The sequence below is a fragment of the Ovis canadensis genome, chromosome 13, assembly GCF_042477335.2.
Source record: "Ovis canadensis isolate MfBH-ARS-UI-01 breed Bighorn chromosome 13, ARS-UI_OviCan_v2, whole genome shotgun sequence".
NCBI classification, from domain to species: Eukaryota; Metazoa; Chordata; class Mammalia; order Artiodactyla; family Bovidae; genus Ovis; species Ovis canadensis.
The window spans coordinates 58,424,615-58,448,655 of record NC_091257.1 but is presented as its reverse complement, the minus strand read 5'-3'; the positions used below and the strand labels follow the sequence as shown (position 1 = coordinate 58,448,655).

The 24,041-nt window shown below is 41.1% G+C and overlaps 2 protein-coding genes across 3 annotated transcripts; both read right to left on the bottom strand.

The window, feature by feature from the left end:
* Window positions 1-241: 241 nt before the first annotated feature.
* Window positions 242-9,568, bottom strand: LOC138417521 (prostaglandin F synthase 1-like). Of its 2 annotated transcripts, XM_069547887.1 has the most exons (6): window positions 9,486-9,568; window positions 7,205-7,282; window positions 6,668-6,783; window positions 5,589-5,698; window positions 4,516-4,681; window positions 242-724 (listed from the first exon to the last, which is right to left on the bottom strand). In XM_069547887.1, the coding sequence occupies exons 2-6, from the start codon at window positions 7,209-7,211 to the stop codon at window positions 638-640; spliced, it is 486 nt and encodes a 161-aa protein (XP_069403988.1). In that variant the 5' UTR covers window positions 7,212-7,282; window positions 9,486-9,568; the 3' UTR covers window positions 242-637. The 2 variants fall into 2 exon arrangements, with proteins under 2 accessions (XP_069403988.1, XP_069403987.1); XM_069547886.1 differs by lacking the exons at window positions 242-724; window positions 9,486-9,568 and having other exon boundaries at window positions 4,144-4,681; window positions 7,205-7,297.
* LOC138417522 (prostaglandin F synthase 1-like) lies at window positions 9,410-22,046 on the bottom strand. The gene is made up of 9 exons (XM_069547889.1): window positions 21,884-22,046; window positions 19,984-20,151; window positions 19,578-19,694; window positions 18,238-18,315; window positions 17,444-17,566; window positions 14,621-14,730; window positions 13,600-13,765; window positions 11,670-11,752; window positions 9,410-11,036 (listed from the first exon to the last, which is right to left on the bottom strand). The coding sequence occupies exons 1-9, from the start codon at window positions 21,965-21,967 to the stop codon at window positions 11,018-11,020; spliced, it is 948 nt and encodes a 315-aa protein (XP_069403990.1). The 5' UTR covers window positions 21,968-22,046; the 3' UTR covers window positions 9,410-11,017.
* Between the last annotated feature and the right edge of the window lie 1,995 nt (window positions 22,047-24,041).

Genomic DNA, 24,041 nt, shown 5'->3' with positions numbered 1-24,041 from the left:
ACTCTGATGCTGGGAGGGATTGGGGGCAGGAGGAGAAGTGGACAACAGAGGATGAGATGGCTGGATGGCATCACTGACTCAATGGACATGAGTCTGAGTGAACTCCGGGAGTCGGTGATGGACAGGGAGGCCTGGTGTGCTGCGATTCACAGGGTCGCAAAGAGTCAGACACCACTGAGAGACTGAACTGACTGACTGAAGCACTAAAAAACAACAAAACACGAATGTAATCCAGAAAGGATTCATTATTATACAGTTTTTATTAATATAACCATTTTATCCTGATGTAAAAACAATAGTGGGCTGCTGGCACTGTGCCCTCTGTGTTTACTGGGTCCCTCGGCCCCGAGAGGAGGTGCACCAGGCACAGGGATTAGGGGCACAAAGTAGTGAAGTCATCATGATGTCAACTCTGAGGATTTTACTGATGGGCTGTCCTAGGTCCCAATCATTTCTGTTGGTCAGACACAGAGCCCAAGAGGAAACCTCTGCCTTGAGGCCTGCAGGAAGACTCTGGTTGGTTCCTATGCTGGAATCAGGACTGTCTTCCTAGAATCAAGTTTTTAAAAGCTTAGTTGCCCTACTGATCTGCCTGCTACAGAAAAAAAAAAATGTGTGTGAAACATCTGTAAGTCAATTATGGTAGAAATTCGTAATATCTTATGTTTCTATTGATGCCATTGGTTGCTTTCATGTCTTCTGGAGTCAGTTCAAAGTCAAGCACCTGGAAGGAAAGAAGAATCACATTACCTCTCCCCCAAGAAAACGACCTCCTCCTGGGGACTGGAGGACTTTCCAGCTGGATGGGGACAAGAAAAGGGGACAGGGAAGCCGTGTCTGTCCTCAGCTTCCAAGTGAACAAGCCTGGGACCCTCTGCTGAGTTCTCACCTCTCCTTCCCACACCTCCTTCTCTGTCCACCTCACAAACATTACAGTGCCTCAGTCCCTTATCTTTCTAAGTGAATCACTTCAGACAGAAAAGAAATGTACTAAAATACCCTTTTGTCTTTGGACACTCCTGCCTCAACACCTGAGCAAACATTAGACTGCTTCATGCTCCCCAACATACCCTAAGTGTGACAGCATTGCACTGATGGGCTGAGGACTGATGTGGGGAGGAGTCTTCCTTGCAAAAGCCTATCCAAGAATCTGATAGCAAACTTACTCTTTATGAATAAATCTAAAAGAAACTTTGTGTAAATGCCTTTGTAGATAAAGTTATGAAAAGTTTAAATATTAAAGAACACCTAAAATATTAAAAGTTCACATCATAATCATGAAATGGATAGCTCAGTTTTGTAAAGAAATTTGTTTTCTCTGAAATCATCTAGTGTTTCAATGCAACATGAACCAAAGACTGACATACACATTCTCTTGTGGAAGTCAGTAAGGTGATACCAAATTTTAAATAAAAGAACTAATAAAAAGCAGCCAAGACATTCTTCAGTTCAGTTTAGTTCTGTCACTCAGTCGTGTCCGACTCTTTGAGACCCCATGAACTGCAGCACACCAGGCCTCCCCGTCCATCACCAACTTCCAGAGTCCACCCAAACCCATGTCCACTGAGTCAGTGATGCCATCCAACCATCTCATCCTCTGTCGTCCCCTTCCCTCCTGTCCTCAATCTGTCCCAGCATCAGGGTCTTTTCAAACGAGTCAGCTCTTCGCCTCAGGTGGCCAAAGTATTGGAGTTTCAGCTTCAGCATCACTCCTTCCATTGAATATTCAGGACTGGTTGAAGAACTTACCATTCTGGAAATAAGACTTATTCTACAATTTAATAACACTGTACATAAAAATAAATAGTTAAATAGAAGAAAGAGGCCAGAAATGTACTTAAAGTCTCTCTCTATATATGACAGAGTTGACAATGAAAATCTGTGGAAAATATGGACACGTTGTTTTTATTCAGTTGCTAAGTCATATCCAATTGTTTGTGACACACTGGACTGTGGCAAGGTAGGCTTCCATGTTCATTATCAACTCAGAATTGCTCAAACTCATGTCAATTGAGTTGGTGATACCATCCAACCACCTCATCCTCTGTCTCCCCCTTCTCCTTCTGCCCTCAGTCTTTTCCAGCTTCAGGGGCTTTTCCAGTGAGTCAGCTCTTCGCATCAGGTGGCCAAAGTATGAGAGCTTCGGCTTCAACATCAGTCCTTCCAATGAATATTCAAGGTTGATTTCCTTTAGGCTAGATTGATTTGGTATCCTTGCTGTCTTAGATTTCCACTTAAAAAACAAACATATATGCAACCATTTTCATATTATATTGGAAAACCAATTCTAGGTGTATTGCAGGGCCAAATTAGAATGGAAACACAGAAGCAATTTTTTAGGGGACCATACACTTGACCTTGACTTAAATGGACCCTGTAACATTGGGCAGTGAACTTTGCCAGAATTGATGACTCAGTTCTGAGTCTAGAAATGAAGAGTTGTTTGTTTGTTTGTTTGTTTTCCCATTCACTGACTATGGATCATAGTACTGTGCTGATGTGATAACCAGGTTAATTGACCACAGTCTAGCCAAATATACATGTAAAACTACATGGAGAAGTGTGCAGGCTCCTCTGACAAGAGTCATATCCACCTGCTAAAGCAAAACTGCTGAGCTTCTCTGCACTGACCTGCAAATGCATGAGCGGGAGCAGTTAAGAGGACAGCAGCTGAGCTGAGTTCAGGCTGATTGTCAAAACACAGAATCAAGAGACACAGAAATGATCTCTGCATTAAATCCTGAAAATGGGGAGAGTTTCCTGTATAGCTGTGACTAAGGGTACAATAATGGTCTCCTACAAATAAATCAAAACAGAAACAACCTAGCTAAAGTGGACAAAGTCTTGAAAAGGAGCTTCACAAAGAGAAACTCAAGATCAAATGTATAAACATGAAAACCTATAATATTAAGGGAAAAGCAAAATAAAACCATGATGGTTTGGGGGTTAAAGATTGCTGCTATAATTTTTGTGCCCCCAAACTTCCAAATAGGAAAAGGAGTACATCAAGGCTGTATATTATCACCCTGCTTGTTTAACTTATATGCAGAGTACATCATGAGAAATGTCGGGCTGGAAGAAGCACAAGCTGGAATCAAGACTGCTGGGAGAAATATCAATAACCTCAGATATGCAGATGACATCACCCTTATGGCAGAAAGTTAAAAAGAATTAAAGAGCCTCTTTATGAAAGAGGAGAGTGAAAAAGTTGACTTACAGCTCAACATTCAGAAAACTAAGATTATGGCATCTGGTCCTATCATTTCATGGCAAATAGATGGGGAAACAGTGGAAACAGTGGCTGACTTTATTTCTTGGGCCCCAAAATCACTGCAGATGGTGACTGCAGCCATGAAATTAAAAGACACTTACTCCTTGAAAGGAAAGTTATAACCAACCTAGACAGCATATTAAAAAGCAGAGACATTACTTTGTCAACAAAGGTCTGTCTAGTCAAGGCTATGGTTTATCCAGTAGTTATGTATGGACGTGAGTTGCACTATAAAGAAAGCTGAGTGCCGATGAATTAATGCTTTTGAACTGTAGTGTTGGAGAAGACTCTTGAGACTCCCTTCGACTGCAAGGAGATTCAACCAGTCCATCCTAAAGGAGATCAGTCCTGGGTGTTCATTGGAAGGACTGATGTTGAAGCTGAAACTCCAATATTTTGGCCACCTGATGCAAAGAGCTGACTCATTTGAAAAGACCGTGATGCTGGGAAGGATTGAGGGCAGGAAGAGAAGGGGACGACAGAGGATAAGATGGCTGGATGGCATCACCTACTCAACGGACATCAATTTGGGTAAACTCTGGGAGTTGGTGATGGACAGGGAGGTATGGCATGCTGTGGTCCATGGGGTCACAAAGAGTCAGACACAACTAAGCGATTGAACTGAACTGAACTGAAATTTACGTTTTGATGTTGTTAGAAATGGAGTCATTGAAAGGTCATGATAGTGGAGCTCTCACGAATGAGATTTTAAAATAGCATATTCATATAAGAGACTTGGGAGAGTTCTGTTGCCCCCTCCATGATATTAAGATGCAAAGAGAAACCTGTGACCTGGATGAGGGCCTTCACCTGACCACACAGGAACCCTGACTCAGATCTCCAGCTTCAAAACTGTGAGAAATAAATTTCAATTTTTCTCAGCCACTCAATCTGTGATATTTTATTAGAGCAGTTCAAATAGTCTAAAAAAAATCACATACTGCAATTTCATCAACTGAGAACAAAGAAAATAAGATGTCATTTGGACAAGATGACAGAATAAATGCTGACATAACTCCGAAACCAAAATCTCTGTTTTCTGTCCAACCTGAACCCTCTCCAGCCATACTGCCTCTCCTGTTGCCATATCAGGAGGAGAAAATCACCAGGAACACACACAACACATTCATGCATGGGGAAGAACTGGTAACTTGTCTTGATTCAAGGAAAGTCTTGAGAGACAAAGAATGACCCTCGTGAAGGATGTTCCTTAGGACCCCTCTGGCTACAGCCCAACTCATCACCTGTATGTTCTCTTTGATCCGCTTCTTGTTGTAACTTTTGGCCAGAACCACAACCCCACGTTGTGTCTGGTAAAGAAGGGCAACCAGAGCTGGGGTCTGCTTGTGCTTTTTGGCAACGGGGCAAAGAACTGGGTCCTCCAAGAGAACGGGCAGGCCCAGGTTCACCCTGGAAGGAAATTCAAAAATGCTGAGGAGCTGAGACGAAGTACTCAGTTTGTGAGTAGTTTCACCAAATAAACCAAGTATGTCCACTCTATACCAGTGCTTCTCAAACTGTGATCCATGTAGTAAGAGCATCAGCATTACTGGGGATCTTGTTAGAAATACAAATTCCCAGCTTAAATGCAGACACACTGAATCAGAACCTCAATGGAGGCACCTCCTAATCTGTGTTTACAAAGTTCTCCAAGTCATTTGGATGCATGTTTGAGTGAGACCAGAGCTACCAAACTCGTGGATTTTTTTTCTTTTTTAATTCTCATTTGTTGTTTTTCTCCATTCATAGCTCTAAAGTTTGTTCAATGGCATGAAAAGAAACAGTGATGGAAAAAGACTGCGAATTTTTTTTTAAAATTATAACTTTTCACAGGTATTGACACAAGTTGAATAGTGCAAAATATAGAACTATTCATTTCATCATTATTTATATTATGCAATTTTCTATAGATGTTTACAAAAATGGTTCATATTGAAATTTGTTATCATGATAGACCTGGAAGTTGCATATTGTCATCCCAATTTTAGATAAAAGATATGTGAAGTTTAGACATGTATTATTAGAAATATGTTCATTGTTGAATAAATAAATAAATCATGATATGAGCTTGTGTCTCTGGTATCAACTGGGGGATTATATATAGACTTTAATGCAGACATTTGTTATTTATGGCTCAACAATCTAATACAATGTAGAAAAATTGGCTGGGTGATGGGAAGATAAAAGAGGATTCATTCCATCCCTCCTTGCTTATCCCTTGTGCCTAGGAGTTATCTGAGTAATATATGATTTACACTATTTTATCAAAAATTTAATTTTACATAAACTCCTTGTTGTCTTCATGAGGGTTCAATACCATTCTTTTAGTCGTTGGGATCCCAGAGCAGCATAGGCAACAAGAACGATATCATGTGACTTGCAGAAATCCAACAGTTTCCTCTGGCTGAGATAAGGGTGACATTCCACCTGTAGAATGTCAACAGAGAAGAGTGTCAGATCATATGGAAAGGTATTAATGTGACAGAAAAAGATGTAAGCTGGGAATATCAACACCAAGAGAGAAATAGACAAAAGTGTGTGTGTACAGTTAATTTATGATAGACATGGATGGGAAAACCAGTCTAAGACTGAATAATCAAAACGTGGGCTCTACATTCCAGTAAATGCTTCTGAGTAAATATTTCATGTAATGTTAGCATCACCATGAGCCTTTAAATTAACCCTGTAACCTGGATGATTTCCATCATCTCCAGCACAGTTTCCTGTTCTGTGCTCCCTGTTGAGACTCATAAATGCTGAGCCACCAAGATTTTGGATACAGCCAACAGAACCACACACGAACGCTTAACACCCAGCTCAGCTGATTTGTCTCTTTATTACTTCCCATTCCAGTTTTTTAAAATTATTTTTTACTGAAGAATGATTGCTTTACAGAATTTTGCTGCTGCTAATTTGCTTCAGTCTTGTCCGACTCTGTGAGACTCCATGGATAGCAGCCCACCAGGCTCCCCCATCCCTGGGATTCTCCAGGCAAGAGTACTGGAGTGGGGTGCCATTGCCTTATCCACAGAATTTTGCTGGTTTCTGTCAAACCTCAACATGAATCCATTCCAGGTTTTAATGGTCTTCCTTCTTGTTGCAGTTCGCTCCAAGCCACAAAAGCTGGTCATCCCTCCATCTCAGGGAAATGCCTCCTTCCTCTAGCTCTGGATTCTACCCACAATTTACCAGGAAGCCTTCCACACCTATCAACCCAGACTTAATCAGAGATATTGTTATGGATTTCATTCAGAAAGTCCAGACAGAGGCTCTGCTGTCTAGAACCCTCTGACCCACAAAGGTCAGATGAACAGAAGGAGAGGACAGACAGACATCAGGCTCCAGGGCAAGAAGGAGGTTGTGAAGAGCAGGAGGGAGAGGAGCCAAGCTGCTCACCTGGTTGCAGATGGGCTTGTACTTGAGCCCTGGCTTGTTCAGGATCTTCTTCAGCTGCTTGTGGTTGAAGTTGGACACCCCGATGGACTTGGTCAGCCCTGCATCTTCTCCAGGGTCTGGGGACAGATGGGTGCTGAAAAACCACTTGGAATGGGCAATAGGACAAGAATAAAAGCTGAAAAAATACCTGTAAAAAGTGTCATCCAGAAAGAATTAGCATTGATTATCAAGAAGGAAAGAGGGGAAGAATGACATGACACAAAAAGGAGAATTGCCATCTCCTCCTTGGAAAACCCTGGAGAGCACATGTCACATGGAAGGAAATAGATATCTGTCTCACTGTCCCAGATTCTCCTCCTCTGTTCCTCTCTGTGACCATTTCAGCAATGGTTTCCTCCCCACAACCCCAGCATCACATCCCTTAGAGTTCATGACCTGCTGAGTCTGATGGCCCACAGCCCATCTCACAGGCAGAAGAACTGATGGAGGTTTCCCCTCTCCAGGCTCCTCCTTTAACTCTATACTCTTGGAACTCACCTCCCATGTGTGACAGAGATCCACTGAGTCAGCTATCAGTTTTCCATTTTCATCTATTGGGTATAATTCCTCCCCTGGCTGGAATAGAAGCAGTCATTTTAGACACGTCACAAAACAATTTCTCCACATTTAGCAAAGCTTCCAGGCACCTGGGATTAAACCTACATGAGGTAGGTTTGTAACTTTCTAGATACTATTTGCAAAGTGATTGCATATGGAGATGTAAGCAAGGTCTTTAGGAGGGAGGCTTATTCTACTGTTTTACACTCAAAATATGTTGTAATAAGTACAATTTTTCTAGGTTCTAAAAAGGACTTCAAGTGACTTCTGTGAATTTTGTCTGTTCTTGTACTGCCCTCTTTTGAAATATCTCTAATCTGAGAATGGCAGTAAGTTACATGGTTTTATTTCCAGAATAAAAATTGCAACCTTGACCTGGGCTAGATAATCAGATTTCCTTTTCCCTCTGAGCATCAGATGCCCTAGGGCAGGCACATGAACCAGCAAGACTCTCCTTAAGTTGGTATGGATTGTGGAAGATCAGGATCTCAAAGATCAATGGTCTTTGAGACCATTGTGGAAGATCAAGGGTCTCAAATATTCATGGCCATGAACCTTGAGCTGCCCCAAGGTCATATTTTCCATCAGTGGAAAATTTTCAGTAAAAAATAAGCAAACCATGAGTAACATCCTGATAAGGCATAGAAATTAGTAGAAATTAGGAGACATTTCTGAAGAGTACTGAGAATCCCCAGTCTATCTGTGGCTATGACTTGTCATCTACATAGTCCACTAAGCTATTGTGCATCAGATGGTTTGAGCTGCTTTTTGTGACTTGAAATCAAGAGTTCTCAGTAAACCATTCTTAACAGCTAAGTGCAGTCTACAAACCTCATCATAAAGTCAGGCAAGAGAGGAGGCAATCTCTCCTATGTCCTTATAAAGGAACAAAGTTTAGATGCACCCAGAGTTTAAGGACCAGTCCCTTGTGACAGTTACATGGTCTAAAGACAAGACAGACAGCCAACTTTCTGCCTTTCAGTCTAAAGACTTGTCCACTAGCCCCACTTATGCCCAGGCACTTCAGACTATACTTTAATAAAAACACACACTGAAACCCAAGAATACATTGCAAAACTTGGCTTGTAAGACTGTAGCATCCCCTCAGTGATATCCCCTCAATTATATCCTCCTGCCCACTCAAATGATACTATAGTTCTCATCAGAAGAAGTTTTCAAGCAGAAAGAGGAGTACAGGGAAAAACATAGCTGGAGTGTTTCTGCCCTGGCACTGAGCAGGTATCCCACAGGAGAAAAGCAATTCTCTCCCATTATTTTTCAGTCACCTCATCTTCAGGACCTTCCACCTCAAATGCTTCTCTGGATCATGTCTTTTTGAAAGAAGGAAAGTGTTTTGTAATGAAATAAAGAGAAACCCTAACTTGCTGTCCCTTAAATGTTACATAACACTCGGCCTTCTTGAACTTAGTATTTTCTGTTCTGGAGTAATGAATGGAGCCACTGTCTCTATGTTGCAAGGCTGTTTCTTGTACAAATGAAAAGTTGTGTGGGATGAAGGGTAGCTGGTGTCTCTGCCTAACAGATGTACAGAAATGAGAGAGATTGTGCAGAATTATCTCCTACAGGCACTTACTCATTTCTAACAGCTAAGTCCTCCTGATTTCATTCATAGTCTTATCCTCCAGTAGGCTATCGACTCAAGAATTTCTCATTTTAATTGATATTTACTGATAATAAATGTGTTACTAAAGAATATTCAATAAAGTTTTGCTGAATTAATGAGGGAATGACAACCAATGAATCAATGGCAAAATATATAAAAATTCATCAAAATGCTAAGCACGGGCAAAAATTAAGAAATTAAATAAAAGAATACAATATGCTGCTTTGTAGTAAGCAAAATATAATACTGAATTTTTAAGTCATATTTTTATTTTACCAAGATAATTATGCTAAGTTAAAAATAAGTAGAAAACCTGTAATTGAAGATCCTTTCCCTTTGTAAATGAAAACACACACGCATTTCTACAGGAAAATCATAAGGGAAAGGCACCAAATTTAAGTATTATTAAATGGGTTAATCACAGCTTATCTTTATTCTCTATCATTTCCTTTCAACTTTCCAAATTTTCTGTAATTTGCATTTTTTAACTATCATAAAAAAGTATTTTTTACTTTGAAGTCTTTATTGTTTCATAAACTGTTTATTTTTTAAAAGGAAAGACAGACTTTCAAACATTCAGACACTTCATTTAAGCACCTCCACCAAGTACAAAAATTCTCTTCATAGTCCTAGAAGCAAGTAATTCTCAAAGAACCACAGTGAGAGCTGAGAGTCAATATTCTTCAGAAAATGGATAGCCGGGCTGACCAACACCACTGAAACAGAGGAGAAGGATTAACTTATTAAATCTGCCATGTTGTCAAAAACTGCTGCTCGGTAGATGCAGTCAGGATATATTTGTCTAAATATGCAAACACGTCCCTCGTCTCCCCCGACAAGCACACCTGCAGGTGCCTGCTCCATGTGCACACAGCACCTGCACGTCCAGTCCCAACATTCACGTGTGATCTCCACTCCACAGTGACAGGTAGCTGGACTCAGGTTACAGTTTATATGAGAGCACAAGACCTAGGGCTCACTGTGGAGCCATTTCACACACAGGGAGAACTTCTTCGGTCCCTAGTTGATGAAAAGATGCGCAGATTAGCTGCCCTTTTCCACACATCCACGGATAAGCAAATACTGAGCACTCCAAAAATACAGAGCACCTCCATTAAGGAACTTGTCGTCTATAGGAGAGCTAACATGCACACCTGAATATTCATACAGTTCAAAGCAGGATTATTACCTCTTTAACGTAGTCAAACATTGGTTATGCAGTAATACTGCTTTTTTCATTTTTCCCATGTTTTTGCTTTTCTTTCAGAATTTGCCTTTTTCAATTTGATTCATTAAAGAATGCATTCGCAGCGATCCCAAGGACCAGGAGCCTGGCTAATGACCCGAGCCCACAAAGATAAATAAGTCTAGGCATTCACAGCCTAATGAAGGAAAACATACAATTATACTTAAAAACCTGTAAGTACAAAAAAGTAACTATCCACCTTTTTTACAATTCTCATGTCTTTTATCAGAAGCATTATAGCTATAAAAACAATAGGGAGAGTTTTGAAATCTGTCATTGGAAACAAAATTTCATTTCTCCAATAATTGTTATTCCCTTCTCTCTAAACTCCCTTCCAAATTCTCCCTGTTTGATTAGCCCTCTGTCCCATCAATTCTGACATCATCCTGCAGTAATTAGGCAGCTGGAATTTAATGTTAGTGACTAAATCAAAGCCAAGAAGGTAGGGGCTCCCCAGGGGATGGACCTCTGATGGACAAATACAACAGTGGTGTGAGTCTTGACTCAAGGAACCAGAGAGACCCAGACGATCTTACCTGAGCGTGTCCTGCTAGGCAGTCACTCACCGGAGGGTCAGTTAAGCTCAAGATCTACTTGTAATTCAGTTTTGTGAGATAACAAGGATGAGGACATGGGAGTTGTAATAGGGAAGAAAGGGCAGTGAAGAGATTGATTTGTAGGAAGTAGATGGTGTCTTGGTGAAGAAATGTCCATAAGGGAGAATGTCCACCAGACCCTTACGGGACAGGGTGGAGGCAGGCCCATGTGACATCGTAGCACTGATGGATGTTGGCCTTTCTAGGACCCTCCTCCATAAAAAAACATTTACAATACATTTTATAGTTGTGTTGAGGTTAACATGATTGCAGGCTTCCTAGGTGGCTCAGTGGTAAAGGGTCCACCTGCAAAGGAGGAGACATGGTTTGACCCCTGAGTCAGCAAGATCCCCTGGAGAAGGAAATGGCAACTCACTTCAGTATTCTTACCTGGGAAATCCCAGGGGCAGAGGAGCCTGGCGGCTACAGTCCATGTGATACCAAGAGTTGGAAATGACTGAGTGACTAAATAACAACTAAACCTGAATGCAATTCATGATGGATTCATTATTATACAGTTATTATTAATATAATAATTTTTCACTGATGTAGAAAGAAATAGAGATTAAACATGTTCACAGGGCCCTGAAAGAATACAGGGCTGCAGGCACTGTGCCTTCTGTGTTTCCTGGGTCCCTCAGTCTTGAGAGGAGGCACACCAGGCACAGGGATTAGGGGCACAAAGTAGTGAATTCACCAGGATGTCAACTCAGTGATTTTATTGATGGGCTGGCCTGGGGCCCATCACATTTCTCTTGGTCAGAGACAGAGCCCTGGAGGAAACCTCTGGTCTGAGGTCTGCAGGAAGCCCCTGGTTTACTCCTACTCTGGGAATCAGCACTGTTTTCCTAGATTTAAGCTTTTAAAAAGCTAAGTTCTCCTACTGACCTGCCTGCCCCAGAAAACAGTATTTGTGGGAAACATAGGCAAGTCACTTACGGTTGAAATTCATAATATCTTATATTTCTGTTGAGGCCATCAATTGCTTTCACGTCTTCTGGAGTCAGTTCAAACTCAAACACCTGGAAGGAAAGAAGAATCACATTGACCTATCCCGCAAGAAGCCAGCCTTCCCCTGGGGACTGGAGGACTTTCCAACTGGATGGAGACAAGAAGAGGAGACAGGGAAGCCATGTCTGTCCTCAGCTTCCAGATGAACAAGCCTGGGACCTTCTGCTGAGTTCCCACCTCTCCCTTCCCACACCTTCTCCTTCTCTGTTCACCTCACAAACATTACAGTGCATCAGTCACTTATCTTTCTAAGTGAATTACTTCAGACAAAAAAATATCTAAAACCATTTTTTTTTCCAAACACACTGCTTTTAGACACTCCTGACTTGATACCTGAACTTGAGCTGACATTAGACTGATTGCCTCTCCCCAACACACCCTAAGGGTTACAGCATTCAGCTGAAGCAATGTGGGAAGGAGGCTCCCCTGAGAAAGCCTGTTCAGGAATCTGATATCAAACTACTCATTATCTATGATTGGATCTAAAAAAAGACTATGTATATACCTTCCTGGGGAGAGTTATGAAAAGTGTTTAAACATTAAGGAACAACAAATTATTAAAAATTCACTTTATAACAATGAAATGGAAAGCTCAATTTTGTAAAAAAATTCATTTTCTCCAGAGTTCTCTTGTTTCAATGCAACATGAACCAAAGACTTAAATGCATATTCTGTTGTGGAAGTTGGTATAGTGATACTGAATTTTAAATAAGAGAAGAGCTAGTCAAAAGCAGTCAAGACATCCTTAAAATAGAAGAATGTACCATACTGAAAAGCAAAACTTATTTTTTACTTCAGTAGCACAGTACAGAAATCATTAAATAGAAATGAGTGGGCAGAAATGTACTTATGGACACGTGATATGTGGCAGAGTTGACAAGGAAAATCTGTGGAAAATATGGACAGTTGTTTTTGTTATTCAGTCACTTAGTATGTCCGACTCTTTGTGACCCAAAAGGAAGAGGTTTTTCTCCCCACTCACTGACTGAGAATCATATCACTGTGCTGAAAAGAAGACTAGGTTAGTTGCCTTATTCTAGGCAATAAAAACTATACAGAGGAGTCTTCAGGCTCCTCTGACAAGAGCCACATCCACCTGCTAAAGCAGAACTCCCGAGCTGCTCAGCACTGAACTGCAAATGCACAAAAGAGCCCAGCCTAGAGGACAATAGCAGAGCTGAGTGCAGGCTCATTTTCAAACCACAGATTCAGATACACAAATGAACTCTGCATTAAATCCTGAAACTGGGGAGAGTTTCCTGTACAGCTAAGGGCAGAATAATGGTCCCCTACAAATAAATCAAAAGAGAAACAACCTAGCTAAAGTGGACAAAGTCACTAAGAGGAACTTCACAAAGACAGAAACTCAAAAAGATTAAATGTATGAAGATGAAAGCCTATTAGTATTCAGGGAAATAGTAATAAAACCACAAGGCTTTGGAAGTTAAAGAAAATTTTTGTGCCCCCAAATTCACATGTTATGGTATTAAAAATGGAGCCTTTGTGGGAGGAGTAGGTCATGATGGCAGAGCCCTCACAAATGAGATTTCAAGAATATCATATTCATATAAGAGACTTGGGAGAGCTGTTTCCCCTCCAACATGTAAAGATACAAGGAGAAGCCTGTGACCTGGAGGAGAGCCCTCACCCAACCACACAGGTACCCTGATCTCAGATCTACAGCTTCACAACAGTGAGAAACAAATTTAATTTTTTTCACAGCCACTTAGCCTGTGGTATTTTGATAGAGCAGTTCAAACAGTCTAGGAAAAATCACATAATGCAATTTTATCAATTGATAACAGAGAAACTAAGATATTTTCCTTAGGAACCCTCTGCCCACAGCCCTGCTCATCACCTGCATGTTCTCTTTGATCCACTTCTTGTTGTTACCTTTGGCCAGAACCACAACCCCACGTTGTATCTGGTAGCGAAGGGCAACCAGAGCTGCCGTTTTCTTGTGCTTTTGGGCAATGGCAGAGAGAACCGGGTCCTCCAGGAGAACAGGGTGGTTTGGGTTCACCCTGGAAGGAATTTCAGAAATGCTGAGGAGCTGAGACTACGCAGTTTCTAAGGAGGCTTTTCACAAAGAACAAGTAGGTCCACTCTAGGCCAGTGCTTCCCAAAGTCTGGTCCAGGGACAGGCAGCATCAGTATCACTTGGGATCTTACTAGAAATACAAATTCCATGGCTGAGCTGAAGACAAACTGAATCAGAACCTCAACTGAGTCACTTCCCATTCTGTGTTTACAGAGCTCTGCAGGTGATTCGGATGCATTATTGAGTTGAGACCAGAATGCCAAATTGTGGATTATTTTCTTTAATTCTCAGGGGTTGTTTTTCTTCTGCAATCAAGGGCATGAATAGAGAAACAGTAGGGAAAGCCCAAGAATTCTTTTTAAATTTCACTTTTTAAGGTGCTGAGAGTAGTCTCAAAAATAAGAGACATTTATTTTATCATTATTTTTCTATAGATGTTTATAGAAATGCTTCAAACTGAAATTTTTTCTATCATGATATACTGAGCATATTATTATCCCCAATTTAGATTTTAGGTAAGTGAGGTTTGCAACATCTGTTTTTACAAATGTGTTTATTAGTTTAAAAGTAAATGATGACATCCGCCTGTGTCTCTGGTCTCAAATGGGGGATTCTACATAGATTTCAATGCAGATATTTGTTATTGATGAGTCTACAAGCTAATACAATGTAGAAAAATTGTCTGGGTGATGGGAAGATAAAAGAGAAGGATTCATTTCATTCCACCCCTCTCTCCCCTCTGCCTATGAGAGTTATCTGAGTGCTGTGTTATTTAAATTATTTCATCAAAAATTGAATTTCAGGGAAACTCCCAGTTGTCTTCATTAGGATTCAATACCATTCTTTTACTCGTTGGGATCCCAGAGCAGCATAGGCAACAAGAACAATTTCATGTGACTTGCAGAAATCCAACAGTTTCCTCTGGTTGAGATAAGGGTGACATTCCACCTGTAGAATGCCCAAAGAGAAGAGTGTCAGATTATATGCACAGGCAATATTAATATGACAGAGAAAGACTAAAAGTTTTCAAAGGCTAAAGGAAAGACTAAAACATTAAATGAAAACTGGAAATGTCAACATCAACAGAAAAACAGAAAAAAAGTGTATTTATACAGTTAATTTTATAATAGACATGGCTAGGAGAACCAGTCCAAGACTGAGTAATCAAAAGCTATGCTATACATTTGATTAGATCAGTTCAGTTCAGTTCAGTCACTCAGTCGTGTTGAATTCTTTGTGACCCCATGAATGGCAGCATGCCAGGCCTCCCTGTCCATCACCAACTCCCAGAGTTCACTCAGACTCGCGTCCATCGAGTCAGTGATGCCATCCAGCCATCTCATCCTCGGTTGTCCCCTTCTCCTCCTGCCCCTAATCCCTCCCAGCATCAAAGTCTTTTCCAATGAGTCTCTTCGCATGAGGTAGCCAAAGTACTCGAGCTTCAGCTTCAGCATCATTCCCTCCAAAGAAATCCCAGAGTTGATCTCCTTCAGAATGGACTGGTTGGATTTCCTTGCAGTCCAACAGACTCTCAAGAGTCTTCTCCAACACCACAGTTCAAAGGCATCAATTCCTCAGCACTCAGCCTTCTTCACAGTCCAACTCTCACATCCATACATGACTACTGGAAAAACCATAGCCTTGACTAGATATGCAGATGACACCACCCTTATGGCAGAAAGTGAAGAGGAGCTAAAAAGCCTCTTGATGAAAGTGAAAGAGGAGAGTGAAAAAGCTGGCTTAAAGCTCAACATTCAGAAAACGAAGATCATGGCATCTGGTCCCATCACTTCATGGGAAATAGATGGGGAAACAATGGAAACAGTGTCAGACTTTATTTTGGGGGGCTCCAAAATCACTGCAGATGGTGACTGCAGCCATGAAATTAAAAGACGCTTACTCCTTGGAAGAAAAGTTATGATCAACCTAGATAGTATATTCAAAAATAGAGACATTACCTTGCCAACTAAGGTCCATCTAGTCAAGGCTATGGTTTTTCCTGTGGTCATGTGAGAGTTGGACTGTGAGAGTTGGACTGTGAAGAAGGCTGAGCACAGAAGAATTGATGAGTTTTAACTGTGGTATTGGAGAAGACTCTTGAGAGTCCCTTGGACTGCAAGGAGATCCAACCAATCCAATCTGAAGGAGATCAATCCTGGGATTTCTTTGGAAGGAATGATGTTGAAGCTGAAGCTCCAGTACTTCGGACACCTCATGCGAAGAGTTGACTCATTGGAAAAGACTCTGATGCTGGGAGGGATTGGGGGCAGGAGGAGAAGGGGACGACCCAGAATGAGATGGCTGGATGGCATCACGGACTCGATGGCCGTGAGTCTGAGTGAACTCTGGGAGTTGGTGATGGACAAGGAGGCCTGGCGTGCTGCCATTCATGGGGTCGCAAAGAGCTGGACTTGACTGAGTGACTGAAATGAACTGAACTGACTAGACAGACCTTAGTCGACAAAGTAATGTCTCTGCTTTTGCATATACTATCTAGGTTGGTCATAACTTCTTTCGAGGAGTAGGCGTCTTTTAATTTCATGGCTGCAATCACCATCTGCAGTGATTTTGGAGCCCAGAAAAATAAAGTCTGACACTGTTTCCACTGTTTCTCCACCCTATTTCCCATGGAGTGAAGGGACCGGATGCCACGATCTTCATTTTCTCAATGTTGAGCTTTAAGCCAACTTTTTCACTCTCCTCTTTCACTTTCAGCAAGAGGCTTTTTAGTTCCTCTTCACTTTCTGCCATAAGGGTGGTGTCATCTGCATATCTGAGGTTATTGATATTTCTCCCGGCAATCTTGATTCCAGCTTGTGTTTCTTCCAGTCCAGCGTTTCTCATGATGTACTCTGCATATAAGTTAAATAAGCATGGTGACAATATACAGCCTTGACGTACTCCTTTTCCTATTTGGAACCAGTCTGTTGTTCCATGTCCAGTTCTAACTGCTGCTTCCTGACCTGCATACAGATTTCTCAAGAGGCAGGTCAGGTTGTGTGGTATTCCTATCTCTTTCAGAATTTTCCACAGTTTATTGTGATCCACACAGTCAAAGACTTTGGCATAGTCCATAAAGCAGAAATAGATGTTTTTCTGGAACTCTCTTGCTTTTTTAAATGTTTCATAAATTACTAGTATCACCTTGAGCCTTTAACTTCATCCTCTAACCTGGATGATTTTCATCACCCCCAACACATTTTTTTTGAACTGTACTCCCTGTTTAAGACTCAGAAATGCTGAGATAACTAGACCAAGAATTCAGACATCAGAACCCCACACAAACCCTTAAAATCCATCTCAGCTGTTGTGACTCTTTATTAATTTACCTCTGATTCCATGTCTTCCTTCCTGTATGCAGTTCTCTTCAGGGCACTTTTCCCTCCATCTGCTTATTCTTTCATCTCAGGGAAATGCCTCCTTCTTCTAGTTCTGAGTTCTACCCACAGTTTAGAAGGAAGGCTTCCCACCTTTTCCACCCAGACTGTCAAGCAGAGATACTGCTACAGTTTCTATTCACACCATCTAGAGCGGCTCTGCTCTCTAGAATCCTCTGAGCTACAAAGGTCAGATGAACAGGAGGGGAGGACAGACAGACATCTGGCTCCAGGGCAAGAAGGAGGTTCTGAAGAGCAGGAGGGAGAGGAGCCGAGCTGCTCACCTGGTTGCAGACAGGCTTGCACTTGAGCCCCGGCTTGTTCAGGATCTTCTCCAGCTGCTTGTGGTTGAAGTTGGACACCCCGATGGACTTGGTCAGCCCTGCATCCTTACATTTCTCCAGGGCCTGGGAGGGAGGGGTGGTGAACAATTACACAGAATGTTAGAGCAAGAATAAATGCGTCAAATCATCATTAATCACACTCATCCATCAAAAATTACTCTTGACTATCAAGAAGAAAAATCAGGAAGAAGATCATGATATAAAAGGAATTATGGCCCCCTCCTTAGAAAAAAAACCCCCAAAGACATATCACATGAAAGGAAAGAGATGCCTGCCTGCTGCTAAGTCACGTCAGTCGTGTCCGACTCTGTGTGACCCCATAGACGGCAGCCCACCAGGCTCCCCCGTCCCTGGGATTCTCCAGGCAAGAGCACTGGAGTGGGTTGCCATTTCCTTCTCCAGTGCAGGAAAGTGAAAAGTGCAAGTGAAGTAGCTCAGTCGTGTCTGACTCTTTGCAACCCCATGGACTATAGCCTACCAGGCTCCTCCATCCATGGGATTTTCCAGGCAAGAGTACTGGAGTGGGTTGCCATAACTGCCCCCATATTCTCCTCCTTTTTTCCTCTTTGTGAACATTTCAGCAATGGTTTCCTCCCCACAACACCAGCATCACAACCCTTAGATTCATGAACTGCTGGGTCTGATGGTCCACAGCCCATTCTCACAGGTGGAAGAAATGAAAGAGGTTCCTCCTCTGCTGACTCCTCCCTTTGTTCTCTCCTCCCTGGACTCACCTCCCACGTGTGACAGAGATCCACTGAGTCAAATATCAGTTTTCCATTTTCATCTTTTGGAAGTAATTCCTTCCCTGGCTGGAATGGAAGCAGTCATTTTAGAGATGTCACAGAATAATTTTCCTGCATTTAGCCAGGCTGCCATACACCAGGGATTAAACCTCCAATAGGTAGGTTTACAACTTTCTAGATGCTAATATTTGCAATGTGATTTGCATATATAGAGTTGTCAGCAATGTCTTTAATAGGGAGACTTATTCTAATGTCTTATATTCAATTTATGTTGTAATAAATACAATCTTTCTAGGTCCTAAAAGGGACACACAGTGACTTCTCTGAATTTTCTCTGTTCCTTGTACTTACCTATTTTGAAATACCTTTCTGCGCTGGGACTGGCAGTAAGTTACATGACATAATTTCCAGAATAAAAATTTCGATCTTGACCTGGGCTAGATTTCAGATTTCCTTTTTCCTCTGAGCATCAGATGCCCTAGGGCAGGCATGTGAACCAGCAAGGTTCTTTTTCGGTTGCTATGGAATGTGGACCATCCAGACATGCTCTCAAATGTTCAGGGCCATGATGAACCTTAGGCGGCCCCAAGGCCATATTTGTCACTAATGAAAAATGTTCAATAAAAATAAAACAAACCATGAGTAAAGCCATGATAAAGGATAGAAAAAAGAAGACATTTCTGAAGAGTACTGTAACCCTCAATTGTACCTGTGGCTGGGATTTGTCATCCACATAGTCCATGAAACTATTTTGCATTGTATGGCTTGAGTTTATTTCTGTGACTTGAAATCAAGAGTTTGAAGTAGTAATATTCTTAATGGCTAAGTGCAGTCCACAAGCATAAACCTGAAGACCAAGGAGAGTGTAGGCAAGGTCTCCCAAGTCCCTATAAAGGTATGAGGTTTAGACGCACCCAGAGGGAGCGCCGCCAAATCTGCTCACCTAGAAAGAGTGAAAGACAAGATAAACTCATCATATTCAATGTAAGGCAGTGTCGTTCTCATCACAGCTGCACCAAACTCTTGGTTCATGAAATCTCCAGACACTTAGGAGTCATAACCAGGACTGTGTGCAGAACTGACTTATTTTATTTCCTTTAATTTTTCAAGCAGAGCCTCAGATTATTAACTCCTTTCTCTGGGAGACATGTAAGGGAGTCAAAGAAACTCAGTAAAAAAAATTATCACAAATGATTACTTGGGGGATTCTACTCTAGTGTAATCATCACTACAACCTATTAAGACAAATCTTAATTCTACCATCTGTGCAAGTTGATGAACATTCTAACACAAGACATGACATTGGTGTGATCACACAAATTTCCAACCTTCAGAGCCAGTGGAAAATGAATAATATAGAGATCAACATAGTCCAGTTGAAGATTTTTCAGTGACCTTTCCAAGGCTGGTCGGACCAACTCTGGTCGAAAGGATGTGCACCAAAGCTGTAGAGGTTAAAGAATAAAAATTGTATTAATAATACTTTAGGTAATTATTTTTGGCAGTACCATGTGGCTTGTGGGATATTACTTCCCCAACCAAGGTTCAATCCTGGCTTATGGAAGAAAGCACCAAGTTGTAACCACCAAATCATCAGGAAACTCTAATACTTTAGTAATGTACCAATAAACATAATTCACTAAACAATTCTTCACCAAAAGATCCTGTTTTATAATTGTCACCTGGGCACAATCACTTGCACACATGTGCACACACTCACAACACACACAGTACCTTTGAAGTGCAGAATATGTCTTCTCTCTTCACAGTACCATCTGCAATCTTCCTTTGAATGGCCTGTCCAACCTGCTCTTCATTTTGGTAAAAATGAGCACAGTCAATACGGCGGAACCCAACCTCTATAGCGAATGGGGTGAATTCCAGAGCTTCCTTCTCAGCAACCTGCATAAGCAACAAAGGTTTAAGTTGAATATCCACATAAGAAATTGCTAGGCACAAGCTTTGATCTTCCCAAGAATCAACTTTTTTCTGTCTTTGGTTAGTTCTTTATGTTTAGTGACGAACACATGACAGCTTCCCATAACATTCCTAATGAGTAATTAAATGGTCACCACCCAGAAACCCATCAACTTCAGGTGATCAGTGGTTGATTGTTGTCATCAGAGGATGGCAAGACCACCTCTAGGTTCAATGATTTGCTGGAAGAACCCAAGGGACTCAACAAAATGTTGTAGCCATGAATATGATTTATAATGTGGGGTGTTTGAAGCAAAATGAACAAAGTTACAATGTTCCTGGTGAAAGTATCAGAACCAAGGTGAAAGCTTCTGAGACTTCTGTCCACCAGTGAAGCCACACAGACAGGATACAATGAAAAAAATTGTCTCTCTCCAAGGTGTACAATGTGATGTTCTCATAAATGTTGCTCCTGTTATTCACTCACTCAGTCTGTCAGATTCTTTGCAACTCCATGAACAACAGCATGCCAGATTTCCCTGTTCTTCACTAACTCCCAGAGTTTGCTCAAACTCGTGTCCACTGGGCCAGTGATGCCATCAAACCATCTCATCCTCTGTCACCTCCTTCTCCTCCTGCCCTCAATCTTTCCCGGAATCAGGGTCTTTTCCAATGAGTCAGCATTAGCATCAGGTATCCAAGTACTGGAGCTTCAGCTGTAGCATCAGTCATTCCAAGGAATATTCAGGTTTGATTTCCTTTTGGATTGATTTGTTTGATCTGCTTGCTGTCCAAGGTACTCTCAAGAGTCTTCTCCAGCATCACATTTCGAATGCATCTTCTTCAGCAGTTATGGTCCAACTCTCACATCCATACATGACTACTGGAAAAACCATATCTTTGACCATATGGACATTTGTTGGCAAAGTAATATCTCTGATTTTTAATGTCCAGGTTTGTCACAGCTTTTCTTCCAAGGAGCAACCTTCACAGTGATTTTGAAGCCCAAAAAAATAAAGTCTGTTCCAATTAAAATAAATAAATTTATATTTTTTAAAAAAAAAGAAAAAAATGATAAAATTTTTTAAAAATAAAAATAAATAAATAAAGTCTGTCAGTGTTACCATTTTCCCCATCTATTTGCCAAAAAGTTATGGAAATAGATGCCATGAGCTCAGGTTTTTTTATTGTGGCATTTTAAGCCAACTTTTTCACTCTCCATTTTTACCTTCATCAAGAGGCTGTTTAACTCCTCTTCACTTTATGCCATTATTGTGGTGTCATCTACATATCTAACATTATTGATATTTCTCCCAGCAATCTTGATTCCAGCTTGAGCTTCATCCATTTATTTATTTATTATTTTACATAATAAAATGCACAGAGAAATTTTGCAATTGCAGTCACTCTCAAAGGAAAGCAGCTGACAGTCAGTGTTCTTGACAGCCGAGTCTCACCACTTCTGCCAAGCTGGGAAAGAGATGGAAACTGGAGTGGAACCCAGAGTAATTTGCAGGTGAGCACAGCCTCAGACCCTGATGCAGAGTGAACTGAATGCTTTCTTCCCTTTCATAGGCATTGGTTCTAGCCTGGTTGGTGGAACAATGTGATGCTCCCAGAGTCACACTGGACTCAATGACTTGATAATCCATGTCCCCTTACTCTCATGTTGCATCTGTCTACTATTTATGTCTCAACCACTAACCCCTACTGTTACCTCTTCAGGTGCATAGGTTCCAAATCCCAGGACAGGAATGAAGTGGCCATCATTAAGTTTCACCTTCTGTCGTGTGGGATCCATTGTTGTTTCTTCTCTGAGTAAGTAGACTCTGATTTTTTTCTTCTTCACAGGTTAGGAAAAACAGGAAGGTAACACCCCAGCTGCACCATCCAATGTTAGCAGATATATTGTAGGAGGAGCATGATTAAACCAGTTTCCATTGTGTAACAACAGGATTGAAATCAGTTAACTTATTTGTTTTTTCTTATCAGTAAAACATTATTGCCTAATGACGATATGTGCTGAAAAATTACTGACCGTATGTTAGACTAGAAATTTCCACAAGAGCAATATTTTTCACTTTTCTATTTCAAAGCCAGTTTTGATCAAATATCAATTGAAACAACTTCTTACAATGAAAACATACACACATACACAAACCACACAATGACCGAGAGGGATGGTACGGGGAGGGAGGTGAGAGGGGGGTTCAGGATGGGGAACACATGTACACCCGTGGTGGATTCATGTGGATGTATGGCAAAACCAATACAATATTGTAAAGTAATTAGCCTCCAATTAAAATAAATAAATTTAAATTTTTAAAAAAGTCCTGAATGTATAAAAAATAATAATAAAATAATTTAAATTTTTTTTTCAAAATGTTACCCCTTAATAAAGAATCAAAACTTCAAATGAAAATAGATTTGCCCTTTTACATTTCCCACCAGCAAAATTATTTTGCTTGCAGATCTGACTGGTGAAATCCTGAACAGGATACATAACCAGACATTTTGGCAAAGTACTTATTGGAGGTTAATTATTAACAGCTTTAGGATACCATGTGCACTGTGAAAAGAGACTATGAATGTTTATACCTTGTACCTAGTTATATAACTTTTAGGTACTCTCATGATGGAAACAGTGTCAGACTTTATTTTTTGGGGCTCCAAAGTCAGTGCAGATGGTGATTGCAGCCATGAAATTAAAAGAGGCTTACTCCTTGGAAGGAAAGTTATGACCAACCTAGACAGTATATTCAAAAGCAGAGACATGACTTTGCCAACAAAGGTCCATCTAGTCAAGGCTATGGTTTTTCCAGTGGTCACATAGGGTTGTGAGAGTTGGGCTGTGAAGAAAGCCAAGTGCTGAAGAATTGATACTTTTGAACTGTGGTGTTGGAAAAGACTCTTGAGAATCCCCTGGACTACAAAGAGATCCAACCAGTCAGTTCTAAAGGAGATCAGTCCTGGGTGTTCATTGGAAGGACTGATGCTAAAGCTGAAACTCCAATACTTTGGCCACCTGATGCAAAGAGTTGACTCATTGGAAAAGACTCTGATGCTGGGAGGGATTGCCGGCAGGAGAAGGATACGACAGAGGATGAGATGGCTGGATGGCATCACCGACTCGATGGACATGAGTTTGAGTGAACTCTGGGAGTTGGTGATGGACAGGCAGGCCTGGCGTGCTGCATTTCATGGGGTCACAAAGAGTTAGACACAACTGAGCGACTGAACTGAACATAATGTAACTGATACATATTTTACATTATCTACTAAATGTTGCACATTATTCATAAAAGAAACATCTATTTTAAAAATTTTAAATACAACAAATTTGCAAAGAGTAATGGAAATTGTGATACACTGATGCACGGGAATGTTGTGAAGACAAATAAAATTTAATATATGCTGTGATGTCAGCAAAATGACATCATGTGAGCTAGGAGGACTGAATTCTTCCATGGAAAGACAAGAAAAGAAAGAGAAGGCAGCTGAAAAACCTCATAGGAGTTCTGGGAAACAGTCACATATCTATAGCAACAAAGTGAACATGCAACTAGGTAAAATCCAGAACAGACTGATAGGGAACTTCATTATGTATTTACTCACCTGTCTCTTCCTCCATAGTCAGTCTCTCCCATCAGAAAGCTTCCATAAGCCTCTTAGCCTTATCTGTCAGAGGGCAGACAGAATGAAAACCACAATAACAGAAACCTAATCAAACTGATCACATGGAACATAGACTTGCCTAATTCAAGAACTATGAGCCATGTCATCTAGGGCCACCCAAGATGGATGGGTCATGGTGGAGCATTCTGACAAAACGTGATCCACTGGAGAAGGGAATGGCAAACCACTTCAGTATTCTT